General features: G+C 33.9%; 2 protein-coding genes across 2 annotated transcripts; both read left to right on the top strand.

Annotated features, from left to right (window-relative positions):
• Positions 1–3218: 3218 nt before the first annotated feature.
• Positions 3219–4854, top strand: LOC111915644 (protein CHAPERONE-LIKE PROTEIN OF POR1, chloroplastic). The gene is made up of 5 exons (XM_023911283.3): positions 3219–3395; positions 3600–3688; positions 3896–4278; positions 4406–4482; positions 4572–4854. The coding sequence occupies exons 1-5, from the start codon at positions 3337–3339 to the stop codon at positions 4720–4722; spliced, it is 759 nt and encodes a 252-aa protein (XP_023767051.1). The 5' UTR covers positions 3219–3336; the 3' UTR covers positions 4723–4854.
• Positions 4855–7547: 2693 nt separating this feature from the next.
• Positions 7548–10270, top strand: LOC111905759 (enolase 1, chloroplastic). The gene is made up of 7 exons (XM_023901501.3): positions 7548–8175; positions 8351–8658; positions 8735–8889; positions 8955–9272; positions 9374–9520; positions 9610–9660; positions 9936–10270. The coding sequence occupies exons 1-7, from the start codon at positions 7745–7747 to the stop codon at positions 9999–10001; spliced, it is 1476 nt and encodes a 491-aa protein (XP_023757269.1). The 5' UTR covers positions 7548–7744; the 3' UTR covers positions 10002–10270.
• The last annotated feature ends 3632 nt before the right edge of the window (positions 10271–13902 follow it).

The raw sequence follows: 13902 nt of genomic DNA, 5'->3' as shown, positions 1-13902 counted from the left end.
TAGCTTGATGATTAGGGTTTATGTGGATTCTGGGATACTTGACTTTGTTTCATGATATTTTTCGTATTCAACCGTTTCATTTTGGCATGGGTTGATGTTATGAACTATGTTTTAAGGAATTTAAAAATGAAAATTTTTTTTAAAATTTTTGAGTTATTACAAGTTGGTATCAGAGCCTTGGTTTGAGGGATTCGGGCACACCCTCGGGTATGTCTGGACTCAAACTAAGGAGTTGATAAATTTCCAAAAGAAGTGATTTTCTTAAAAATAATTTTCCAAAAAGAGTAAAAGATTTTAAGAGAAAAGCAGGTCGGAGCAGTGTGTACAATCAGCCAGAGCCCGAGCGGTGATTTCCTAAAATACCCTTGATTATGTTATGAGAACAAGTTATTCCTGAGTTGTTAGAACTTCATGCTAGATAGTAGGCTAGGTATCTCTATAAGTATGAGTTAGAGTTGCCTGATTTGTGATGCCTTAACCTTTGAGGTCGTTTCTTTGACTGAACCCATCCTTGCTAATTGCTCTAGGTATGCTGTTGTAACGCCTGGTTCTTGGTTTGTATCTAACTTATAAATTATTCATTTTTATAGAGAAACTCGACGAGTTGGAGGACCCAGACTCATCGAGTAGAGATGTTTTGGATCATGCGTTTTGGTGACCAACTCGACGTTATCAACTTGATGAGTTCGCTGGGTAAAATGAAACCCTAATTTCAGGGTTTAGTACCCTATTTAAACAACTTAAACCTTTCATGTTGGCCTCATTTCCCAGCCTCCACTGTCCTAACTCTAAATCTCGAATTAGGTGTCTAAGCCTATAACTATAATTGATATGTACTTGAATTGATAGTAACAATGTCATTTTGGGTTGCCTTCAAACCTGACAATTGAATATAATAACTGTTAGAGACAGAAAAATGATTTATTAATTTATTACTTGGTTTATAAATTAATTATAAATCAAAATAAATGATTTATTAATGTATTGTGGAAATAATATATTAATTAGAAATCATATTGTTTAATTAATATTTAATCATAAATTAATTTGGAATTATTTTTGGGATTAAAGGAATTAATTGAAATTGCAGGGACTAAAGGTGACAATGTTTAATAGTTGAGCATTGAGCATTCTAGAACCTCCCTAAAAGGGAAGAACGAATTCTAGGATGTTCCTAGGGTTTCCTTGGGCTCTAAGGGTGCCTTGGATACCTTAGGGAGGAAGTTAAGAGATTAGGGTTATCTTAGATACACTTGCCTAATCCAATACCTTCCTAACACATATATAAACCCTACTAAAGGTTAAATTGTGGCTAACCGTTGATTCTAAGTGCCTTTGGCTGAAATTTTGACCTACCTTTCTCAATCCATAGAATTCCTTGGTTGCTTGGTTTGTTTGTGAGCCATTAGAGGCGCGACACTTGTGTCGCTTGCTACTGAAGATCTTTTCAAGCAAGGTTTTTAGATTGTTATTACAAAATAACAATCAAGGTATGTATTTTAATCTTTATTATGTGAATTTCAATTATAACACATAGAACCTAGGGTTTCTTCTTTGTGTTCAAAATTTGCATGTTTAATTCGAGAAAACTTAGATCCAATCAATTTAGGGTTGCATGCACACATATTATTGTATGTTTTGATTAAAGACCATCAGTGTCGGACCCCTATCTATTGGGGAGAGGTCGAATAGAGAGGTAGTGCTCAGGATGACAGATCTTATCCAACATGTCAGACAGAGGTTGCTGACTGCCCAGAGTTGTTAGAAAAGTTACGCAGACCGGCGGCGTTCCGAGCTAGAATTTCAGGTCGGCGACTTAGTCCTCTTGAAGGTATCACCATGGAAGGGTGTGATCGGATTCAGGAAGCGTGGCAAGTTGGGCCATAGATTCATTGGTCCTTTCAGGATGGTTGCTCGAGTGGGTAAGGTAGCTTATCAGTTAGAGCTGCCTGAGGAGCTGAGTTAGTGCGTATGTGCGAATGTTTAACTGTATGTTGCCGAGTGTATCAATTCCAACTATACTCTCGAAAATATAATTTAAATTAGGGTAATTAAGTGACTTTTCTAACCATAAAGGGTAAGATTTCGATCTTAACAACATTGCCATAAACAATTGAAAACCATAAATTCTACATTATGATTGTTAGAAAAGTTAGTCTGTTTCTATTATCAGTAGAATTTATTTATGCAGAAAAGTCCCAATATTTTGGGAAATTTTTTGATAAAGTCCTAAAAGTTTTTTTTTGAACAGAAAATCCCATTATTTTGAGAAAAATACATAATCTGTTATTTCCTGTTCAAATATAAAAAATATTTTTTTTCGTTAATTTGGGTAAAATGTTAAATAATCAATACTTTTTTGTTAATAAAAACTTTAATGACTTTATTAAATTTTTTCCCAAAATAACGAGACTATTCTGCATAAAAGTCTAGGGGTGAGCAAAAACCGCACCGCAATTAAAATTAACCGCAAAAACTACAACCTATAAACCGCAACCTATAAACCGCAACCGCAATAAAAACCGATGGTGAGGTTTTCTGTTTTTCAAAAACCGCAAATTTGCGGTGCGGTGCGGTTATTAGTTTTCAAAAATCACAAAAAAAACCGTACCGCACGGCATATATTATATACAATTTTTTTATTAATTATTAATATATTAAATATTAAAAGTAAGACAAGTTTCATGGATGAAAGATGGATAAAATACTAGAAGACAAAAGTATTATTATTTTTTTGTTATATTTAACTTTGAAAAAAATGGTGAAATCAGACAATTTTAAGATATTTATTGTTAATTACTATTGATTTGACGTTTTTAAAATATTAGTTATTTGTGATTTAAGTTAGTTGTCTTATATCTTATGGTTTTTATTATATGAACTCTTAAAATTGCTTGAGCTCTAAACTATGGTTAAAAAGCACACAAAATAACCGCATCAAATCCATGTGGTTAATAACCGCAACAAAAAAAAAAAAACAAAACCGCACCGCAAAAATAACCGCACTAAACGGTTTTGAAAATGGATTAACCGCATTTGCGGTTAGTGGTGAAGTTTTAGCTAATAACCGCACCGCGTTGACCCCTATATAAAACCCATCAAATAAAATCCTAAGAATGAATTTAAGCTTTTAGAGGGACCAATTTCGGACATAAACTAAAGTTTAGGGGGTAAAACAATAGCATCGTGAATGATATCCAAATAAACCAAAAGCTTAGCGAGATGGTTCTCCTCTTGCCCGCAGAGGTGAAGCTAACAAGTTCCGTCGTCGGCCGTTCTATGATTTCTTATTCTTCGTAGCAAGTAGCATCTAAACGACTTCTAGGGTTCGCAATCATGGCTTCCCTTCTTCTTTCGAACCCGATTGTCTCATCTTCTTTCCTCGGCAAGAATCTGTAAGTTATTAAACGCCTTATCCACATATAATTTACAAAATTATGGTTTCGATTGACATGATGTTCTGTAAGTCTTAAGCTAGTAGCTCGATTTTGTTTCTTTTTTGTACTTTGATTGATTCTAATTTGATGATAGCATGATAAAAATCGTTATGTTTCTAGATACTTGTTCCTTTTATAATTCGTGTGCTTTCGATCTTCCAGTTCATTTAACGGGAATATAAGGAAGTCGACACTATCCGCTTTGGTGTTTAGAAGCCCTAGATGTGCTGCTGCTGATGCAACATATGGAGGTACCTAACCTAAATTGCTAACACAATATTTAACCTAATTTGTGTACTTTGTGGATTTATCTGTTAATTTCTCTCCTAAGTTCTGAATATATGCAAACTAATTGCTCCGGATGCTTATGTGATTTGTTCAAATGATGCATGATCTCCCTAATTCCATTCTCTTAATGTTATAATGAGAAGATTCATATCTTTGCTGTGTGGTTTTAGGTAACACTCCAAAATACCCTCGCAGTAATGTTTGGGATCCTTACAAGCGTCTTGGTATAACCACTGATGCTTCTGAAGAAGAAGTCTGGAGTTCTCGCAACTTTCTTTTAGATCAATATGGCAGCCATGAGAGAAGTGCAGAGTCAATAGAAGCTGCTTTTGAGAAGATACTTATGACAAGCTTTCAGAACAGAAAGAAAACTAAAATCAACTTAAAAACCAGGCTCAAGAAGAAAGTAGAGGAGTCTCCACCTTGGGTTCAGAACTTACTTGCTTTCGTAGAACTTCCTCCCACTATCATTATTCTTAGAAGATTGTTTCTATTTTCATTCATGGCGTTTTGGAGTGTGATGAACTCTGCAGAGGGTGGGCCCGCATTCCAGGTTTGTTGCTCTAATTATAATTCTTTTTGCCTTTTTCTTATCAACTTAAAAAGAAACAACACATTTATAATATCTTGATTTTTGTGTTTAGTATCTTTAATATAATTTGATCTTTTATGCGATACAGGTGGCATTGTCTCTGTTTGCTTGCATATACTTCCTGAATGACAAGTCAAAGAGCATAGGAAGGGCATGTCTTATTGGGTGAGCTTTTTATGAAATCTGTTTATTGATTTTAGAATGGTTATATCCAGTTAATTGTTGATTTGACCGGGTGTTGGCTTTGATTACAGGTTTGGGTCCCTTGTGGTTGGGTGGGTTTGTGGTTCTTGTGTGGTGCCTATAATTCCTGCAGCCATTTTGCAACCAACATGGACACTTGAGCTTCTGACTTCACTGGTTGTATACATCTTTCTGTTTGTTGGGTGTACCTTTCTTAAGTGAAACCCTTAATTGTCCTTGATTGCATATGTTTCTTTCCAAAAGAAGATTACTTGTGATTTACTTATGTTGATCTTGTGTGTTCTTATAACTGCATGTTGGCATATGAATCCTTGGTGGACTCTTGAGTTGCAATTTTTGTTAGGTTAATTTACACTAAAGCTAAATGTACTTTAAGTCATTCATCTATTTCACAGTGTACTATGATTTTAACAAATATTACCCTGTCAGATTTCTGTGTAATTTTGATTGCAAAACTAAGTTGTCTAAGAATACATAACCATTCCTGATTATGACATGATTGATAAGCAAATTCAGCAACATAATTCGTTTAGCTATTCAAAGTTTTTGTAAAATTGGTTAACCATGTAAACATATGAACTCAATTTGTTTGACCATGTAAACATATGGACCTAAGAAGATTTACTGGATGTTTGGTTGTTTTCTTTTAAAATAATTATTGACAGACTAAACTACAGTTTTTGTCCGCATGGTTATGTGAAAGTCCCCTACTTCAATGGGTTAAAGTCATATAGCAACTAATATTCAGTTTGTTCTTTGAGTCCCTAATATTTTAACTATATTCAATAAGCCAATAGATTTGTTAGGATTCTCATTACACCATTTTAATGGATTTCAGTTGGCTAGTAATTCCGACTTATTGGATGTAACAATGGAAGTTAAACAAGACACAAAACAAATTTACCCATTTGATATCAAATCCAACAGTATAACAAAAAGCAAAACTTTTGTCGAACAGCCAGACTTGAATCTATCTCCTATCTTATAAATCTATACAACTTTTTTTGTCTCCAATGAAACTTGAACTCTTAACCTTTGGCTAATGGCATATTTTTGTTAAATTCTGATACCGTTAGACTATAACCTTTTGATAGCTTTTCATTTATACATAACAAAGTAAAAGAATAAAATAATATTAAATTATGTAGAAATTTTATATTTGAGATTTTTGTTAAAACCTAAAAGCTAAATTCTTTTAAAAGCTCGTTATCAAACATAGAAGTTTTCATGTGCAAACCAAAGATTACAACATGCTTCATTTTGGACATTTAGTTTGAAGATCCAATGAAATTAATGAGATCTAACATTAATAACAATCACTAAAAAGGTATTTGATTTTAATATCTTTGTTTCTTTTTTATTATACTATGTAATTGTATTCTCTCTTATAATAATTAATTTCTCTTTTCTAAAAGCTTCTTTTTTTTAGAAAAAATGAGCTTATATAAGATTTTATATGCAAAACAATACTTGAGTTTTGCATTCTCTCTTACAATAATTAATTTCTCTTTTCTAGAAAACAAAAACAAATGTATTAACATCAAACCTGTCATTCTTTTTCTCTAAAAAAAGAAATTAATCATTGTAAGAGAGAATGCAAAACTCTAGTATTCTTTTGCATATAAAAACTTCTATAAGCTCTTTATTTCAATTATATGATATTGAGAGGGTGTTTGGGATTTTATTTTAATTTTAAAAGGAATTTTAAACAAAATGACTTATTGACTTATGGTGGTAAAAAAAGAAGTTTTTAGAAAAACATTTGAATTAGATTTTTGTGGTGGGAAAAAATTAATAAATCAATAAGCTATTTTTTTTAAAAAATGTTTGTCTTAACTTAATGGTATTTTAAGATAATATTGACTTTTACAACTCAAAAAGTCATAAGGAATTTAGAAAAATTACAAATTCTAACTTCTTAAAATCTCATTTTTAAAGGGTTAAGGAGAAATTGTTTTTAAAAGTCTTTTTCGTTTTGCCAAAGACTTTTTATGACTTATTGACTTTTCAAAAAACCAATAAGTTAATAAGTTGTTTTGAAATTTGAAATCCCAAACACCCTCTAAATAATAATCCTAATTTGATAAACATTTTTAATTAAAAAAAATTATAAACAATAATGTATTCTTTCAATCTTTCTATATAAAATTAAGGGAAAACTTTAGAAAAACCCAACATATTTTTATCAAATGCTTAAAAAAACCACTATATTATTTTTTAATGCATTAAAACCCTTATATATTCTGAAAGTATTATTTAAGTCTTTTTGACCTTAGCAAAACTCGATCTATTTTCATCTAAGCATTAAAAAAACCACTATATTATTCTTCTAGCACATCAAAACCCTTATATTTTTTTTGAAAATTTTTAATCTAATGGATTGTAACCAGTTGAGAATCGATTACACAACATTTTTTTTTTGTTATTTAGGGTTTACTAGATTTAAAACCTTAAATTAGACATTTTAAAAAATATAAAGATTTTAACATAAAAGAATATAGTGTTTTTTCTAAACATTTGATGAAAATATGTTTTTCTAAGGTTTTTCCTAAAATTAAATAATAAAATCATGAGTAAATTATACAAATGGTCCTTATGGTTTAGGGTAATTTGCACGTTTGGTCTCTAACTTATTTTTTTAACTCGGAAGATCCCTACTGTTTGTTTTTGTTACACGCTTGGTCCCTGTCTTACCTAAAAAAACTATTTTTTCCTTGATTATTTATTTATTTAAATAAAGACACCCCCAACTGCACTCCCTTTATTTTACCTTACCTACTCTACTATTTTTTTCTATTTAAATAATAGTCTTGTTAGGTAAGACATAGACCAAACGCGTAACAAAAACAAACGGCAGAGACTTTCTGAATTAAAAAAATAAGTTAGAGACCAAACTCGTAAATTACCCAAAACCATAGGGACCATTCATGTAATTTACTCTAAAATCAGATACAATCTTAATAAAAAATAAAACTATTTCCACGTGAGTGGGAGAGTATTTTATACAGGTTGGTTCGCTTTTGGCTTTTCAGACCCAAGATCGCCACCTAACAACTAACACCAAAAGCCGTTAAGACTTAAAAAAAACACTCTTGCGATCGCCGCCCCCAACGGCGGACTTCCCATATTCATCCTCCATTGATATACTCATATACCCATCCTTCCTGCTTCCTTACACCATTTCTCGATTCTCTCACTTTCTCTAGACTTCCAGCTTCTTACAATGGCATTAGCACCTCACGCCACCTCACTCTCAAAATCCTTCTTCTCTTCCAAACCCTCAATATCGTCATCATCAACTACTCCGCTTGTTAACCTACCGAACACCTCCCATAAATCTCGTAGGCAGTTCGTTGTTCGCAACTCCGTTACGATTGCTCAGCCACCGTCCATTTCGTCGACTAAATCATCCACTGTCAAATCGGTGAAGGCGAGGCAGATCATTGACAGCAGGGGAAATCCGACGGTGGAGGTTGATCTCGTTACTGATGATCTTTACCGATCAGCTGTCCCTAGTGGAGCATCCACTGGAATTTACGAGGCGTTGGAGCTCAGAGACGGTGATAAGAACGTCTATGGTGGCAAAGGAGTTCTTAATGCTGTTAAGAATATCAACGAGGTTTTGGGACCGAAGCTCATCGGTGTTGATGTCAGGTGAGAGTTTATTTCTCACATGCTCATTACAGTGTACATATAGCTCTAAAAAACGATTAATTCCTCAAATTTGCAAATTCTATGATCAATTACAGTGTACATATAGCCCTAATTAAGCTTCCTTTTACTAAAGTTGAGATCATTGAAGTTTCTCTCCATTTTTTTCTACATCAAGGAATCAAGCTGATTTTGATGCCATCATGCTAGAGATTGATGGAACTCCAAACAAGTCTAAACTTGGAGCTAATGCGATCCTTGGAGTTTCTCTTAGTGTATGTCGAGCTGGTGCAGGAGCAAAAGGTATACCTTTGTACAAGCACATTCAGGAGATATCAGGAACGAAAGAGCTTGTTATGCCAGTTCCAGCATTTAATGTCATCAATGGAGGCAGCCATGCTGGAAATAATCTAGCAATGCAAGAATTCATGATACTTCCAGTAGGTGCATCTTCGTTTGCTGAAGCTCTGCAAATGGGTAGTGAAGGTCAGCATATTCCCCCCAAAAAAGTCATACAATATTATTCGTATATTAGCATTCTAACGTATGAATATGAATACAGTTTATCACACACTAAAGGGAATCATCAAAGCAAAGTATGGACAAGATGCATGCAATGTTGGAGATGAAGGTGGATTTGCTCCCAATGTTCAGGATAACAGGGAAGGACTCGTGTTGCTCATTGATGCAATTGAAAAAGCTGGTTACACCGGAAAGGTAAATGACATTAATACCCTCCATGTTCCACCTTATTCACCTTTTCTAAAGAAGGAAATTTGCAGATTAAAATAGGGATGGATGTTGCTGCTTCTGAGTTCTTAACAAAAGATGGTAAATATGATCTTGATTTCAAGAACCAACCAAACAATGGAGCTCATGTTCTCACAGCTTCAAAGCTTGGTGATTTATATAGAGAATTTATCAGAGATTTTCCAATTGTATCAATCGAAGACCCCTTTGACCAAGATGATTGGACTTCCTGGAGTTCATTACAGTCTTCAGTTGACATCCAGATTGTGGGCGATGACTTGTTGGTCACAAACCCTAAGAGAATTGCTGAAGGCATTCAGAAAAAGGCCTGCAATTCCCTCCTATTAAAGGCAAGTTACAAGACAACAAGAATCAATATAAACTCTCACAAAGAAGTTCCTTTTTTTATTTTTATTTTTTTAAATGGTGGGTTTTTCTTGAATTATTTCAGGTTAACCAGATAGGAACAGTGACTGAATCCATACAAGCAGCTCTTGACTCAAAAGCTGCTGGATGGGGTGTGATGGTTAGTCATAGGAGTGGTGAAACAGAGGACAACTTCATTGCAGATCTTTCGGTTGGATTGGCTAGTGGACAGGTTTCATCTTTTATTTCTATATCTCAATCGCTTTTCTAATATTATTTTTAAATTTTTTGGTTAATCTTTTTGTATTTTTAATTCTTTAGATCAAGACAGGCGCCCCTTGTCGAAGCGAGCGATTGGCCAAGTATAACCAGGTATATAATATAGAGCAAAAGTATGTTGTTTTCTTTTTTAATAAAAAAAAAAACTAGGTAACAGGGAGAAATGGTTTTTTTATTTAATCACCACAGACTATAGTTAGTTAAGTGGCTAACTGTTTTGGTATTTTGTATTTTGATGTATTAGCTTTTACAAATCAAAGAAGTTATTGAAGCATATGATCAAATGCGATCTCATGGATATAATACAAACTTGTGAAACAGCAACTATTAATTTGTGATACTAAATTACGTGTTTTTTTTCACTTCAGCTTCTGCGCATTGAAGAGGAACTCGGAAATGTACGTTATGCAGGTGAAGCATTTAGATCTCCATGATCAAGTGGATATAAAACAAACATGTAGTAAAGTAAGTTAATTCACAAGAGATAATTTTCCTTTTTTATTGTAAACTCAACTAGGCTTTTTACCAGACTTTTATGAGGGTTGTATTGCCCATAGAAGAATCCATAATTGTTTTGAATAAAGAATATGTTGTGCATATTTTCTACACTTTGTAGCCTGTAAACTTTTGTGTTTGTATTGTAGTTTAACATCTTTTGTATTGTGGCCCTTCTGTTGGGCGATATGAGCAAAAAGCTTTTTCACGTGGTTTTAGCCTAAGTTTGAACCCCATTTCTTACCCCGCTGATCCAATAGATTGATTGGGCCAAAAAGTTTGGAAGTATATCACTATATGGTTGTTGGAAGGTATAACCTAGCCAAGGGCAATTTGGTCTTTGTCTATTTATAAACAGAAATCATTAGTGTGTATTGATTAACCGTTATAGCAGTTACTAAGTATGTATCAGTGCTTCTGTTCTGACGAGGTGCCTTGAATGGATGCTTTCTCAAAGTGTTGCAACGGTTCAGTATATATATATATATATATAAAGGTTCAAATGAGAACTAAAAAAGGTTAAGAACCGTAAGAACCTCTAATTGTTGATGTTTATAAAGGGTTTAGGGTTTAGGGTTCACCCTAAACCCTAAACCCTAAACCTTTTGTAAACATCTAAAGTTAGAGGTTCTTACGGTTCTTAACCTTTTTTGGTTCTCATTTGAACCACTCCCTATATATATATATATATATATATATATATATATATATATATATATATATATATATATATATATATATATATATATGTTTTCCTTGTTTTGTATCAGAAAACCCAGTGCAGTCCCTGTTCTTCTTCATCTTCATAAATCTCTCATGATCTGTATTTTGTAAAATTGTTGTTCTTGAATCCTTTTGATCCAACAGTAGTATTATAGTATGTAACCAACTGTTTTTGTCAAATTCATTTCTAAGTTTATTATGTTGAAAATCAAAGTTTAAAGACCTATGATAATATATATATATATATATATATATATATATATATATATATATATATATATATATATATATATATATATATATATATATATATATAAACACATGATTCCTTAATTAGAAATTTAGCAGAAACTTCCTTTTGTGTATGTTGAATGAATTATCTGTTGCAGCTAATATAGCATGGGTGGAGGGTTGGAATGACCTTATTGAGAGAATCTAAAGAAACATTCCGATTGATGGTATTTCTACAAGGTGGAAAAGAATGGTCCCGTAAAAAGTTAATATTTTCATCTGCAGGGTTTTGATTGACCGCGTGCCTCCGTACTAGATTTAACTTGTCTAAGCAGAGGTGTTGATTTGCAGTCTTTACTATATTTCCGATTTTTCAGTCTTGTGTTGAACTCATTGATGGTGTGTCGACACAGTGTTCGATCGCCTTGGAGGTGTGGGTGATCACGGGTGGTGGATATTGTAAAGGTTAACGACTTAATGCTACTCAATGGTCTTGATAGTTTCACAACTTTATGGGTCATTCGGAGATATAGGAACCCGATGTTTGACACCAATAAGTAACAAAAGAGCAACGTTTGTTACTGAATCTCTGAAATTGATTTCAACCGTAGGTTGGATTAAAGTGAAATGGGATGAAAATAGTTGGTTTTTTCATGGTATAATAAATGGCAACATGAAGAAAAATAAAATGAATGGGCGTATAGTAGACGGTGAATGGACCACTGACCCCCACAAAATTAAAGAGGAAGTTTGGTAGTACTTCTCCTCTAAATTTAGTGAAAGCATTACTTTTAGACCGAAATTCGTCAACTCTTTTAAAAAATTGACCATGGAAGACAGGAATATCTTGGATGGTTCTATTTCGTTCTTGGAGATAAAAAAAGTGGTATTGAGTTGTGGTGACGACAAAGCCTCCTAGCTAGATGGCTTCACTTTCAAATTCATAAAGGAGTTTTGGGATAATCTTAAGTTCGATATTATTTCCTTTGTTAAAAATTTTGAATCAGCAGGGAAGATTAGTAGGGATGTAACGCTTCTTTCATCTCGTTTATTCCAAAATCTAATGATCCATTATTCTTGAAGAAATATAGGCCAATTAATTTGATTGGTTACATGTATAAAATTCTTTCCAAGATCCTTGCTTTACGTTTAAGGAAGGTGATTGGAAAGGTTGTGGGCCCAGAGCAATCGACCTATATTGAGACTAGAATCATTGTAGATGGCCCGTTGGTGCTTAATGAATTATATACGTGGGCTAAGAAGATAAAGAAAAATATGTTAGATTTTGATAAAGCTTTTGGCACTCTTAATTGAGGATTTTTGGACTCATGGAACCAATGAATTTAAGCATCAAATGGCAGAGTTGGATAGAAAGATGTCTCTCGTCCGGTAGAGCTTCCGTTTTGGTGAATGGTTCCGCTTCTAAGGAGTTCCCTGTCAAAAGGGGAGTGAGACAATGTGACCCTCTCTCTCCGTTTCTTTTCATACTTGTCATGGAGGGGTTAAATATTGCCATGAGTGATGCTTGTGACAAACATATTTATCAAGGTATTACTCTTCCTGATGGGATGGTAATACCGTGCTTTCTCATCTCTTGTACATGGATGATATCACTTTTATAGGTGAATGGTCTGAAATGAAATCTATAAATTTTAATAGAGTAAAGTACAGTTGATAACATCAAGTTAAATCGCCTTGTTAGCATCTTGTGTTGTGAGCCCGCTCAATTCCCCTTATAGATAAATTTAATTCAAAGCTCTCGAGGTGGAAGGTCAAAAATCTTTCTTTTGGGGGGTGTTTAACCCTTGTCAAATCCATCCTAGGTAGCCTTCCACTTTACTACTTTTCACTTTTTAAAGCTCCGTTAAAAGTGATTAAAAGTGATTGATACTTTGGAAGGCATTAGAAGAAGATTTCTATGGGGTGGTCAAGATAACGAAAGGAAGATAAATTGGGTCTCTTGGAAAACTATGGTGAAACCAAAGCATCATGGTGTATTCGGCATTGGATGTCTTAGAACTTAAAAGTTAAAACTTGACTCTTTTGGCAAAATGGAGATGGAGATTAAAAACCAAGAGAAATAGTCTTTGGTCTCGGTGCATTACTTCTTGTCTTAGAATCTCTCATATTGATGGCAAGCTGATTGCTAAAGCTACACTTTCCAGCTTATAATTTCAAATTTTGATTTGGAGTTAGAAAGGTAGAATATTGATCTTGATTGCTTGATTGAAAGGCCTTTGGGGTTGCAAATACTACTTATTTTTGGAAAGATAAATGGTGTGATGGAGTTGCTCTTAAAGACGTGTTATCCGAATCAACTACAAATGCCTTGTGCCAAATGACTTGCAACACGTGTGCACTAATCATTGTCTACAATGACAATATGTTTTCCGATTATCTTTAGTCCTCCATTACCCTTAAATGCCAAACACAAATAGTTAGTTACCTGTTCCCATTAGAGCATCCGGTATACATTGCACGAATCGGTCCGTGGTCTACTTGGCCACGAACCACGGCCGTGCACACCACCCCGGTGGTTCGTGGTGGCTCGTGGTCGTGGCCATCCGTGGCCCGGACAACGAACCCAAACGCCCAATGAATTCGTTTCTTTCTTGTAGCCGTTGATTTGTATCCGTTTTAGTAGCCGTTGTTAAACGGCTAAATTGTAAAAAAAAAAAAATAAAAAAAATAAATAATTTATTTACCTATAAATACCATATTTTAACTCCTTATTTTTTACACCATTCTTTTCTTTCTCTATACACAAACTACACACTACATCTTCACAACCAAAAATTATGGATCCCAACCAAAATACCCCTCCAAACTACCGAAATCGCAAACCCGATAACGCTTTTGCGTTAGACACAACACCTCGACAATTCC

This window comes from Lactuca sativa, chromosome 5, assembly GCF_002870075.4.
Source record: "Lactuca sativa cultivar Salinas chromosome 5, Lsat_Salinas_v11, whole genome shotgun sequence".
NCBI lineage: Eukaryota > Viridiplantae > Streptophyta > Magnoliopsida > Asterales > Asteraceae > Lactuca > Lactuca sativa.
This window is presented reverse-complemented; position numbering and strand designations above follow the sequence as displayed.

Coding starts and splice junctions, on each gene's coding strand:
- LOC111915644 (XM_023911283.3), top strand. CDS start 3,337: ATGGCTTCCCTTCTTCTTTCGAACCCGATTGTCTCATCTTCTTTCCTC. Junction 3,396..3,599: donor TCTTTCCTCGGCAAGAATCT/GTAAGTTATTAA, acceptor TCGATCTTCCAG/TTCATTTAACGGGAATATAA. Junction 3,689..3,895: donor TGCTGATGCAACATATGGAG/GTACCTAACCTA, acceptor GTGTGGTTTTAG/GTAACACTCCAAAATACCCT.
- LOC111905759 (XM_023901501.3), top strand. CDS start 7,745: ATGGCATTAGCACCTCACGCCACCTCACTCTCAAAATCCTTCTTCTCT. Junction 8,176..8,350: donor CTCATCGGTGTTGATGTCAG/GTGAGAGTTTAT, acceptor TTCTACATCAAG/GAATCAAGCTGATTTTGATG. Junction 9,521..9,609: donor TTGGATTGGCTAGTGGACAG/GTTTCATCTTTT, acceptor TTAATTCTTTAG/ATCAAGACAGGCGCCCCTTG.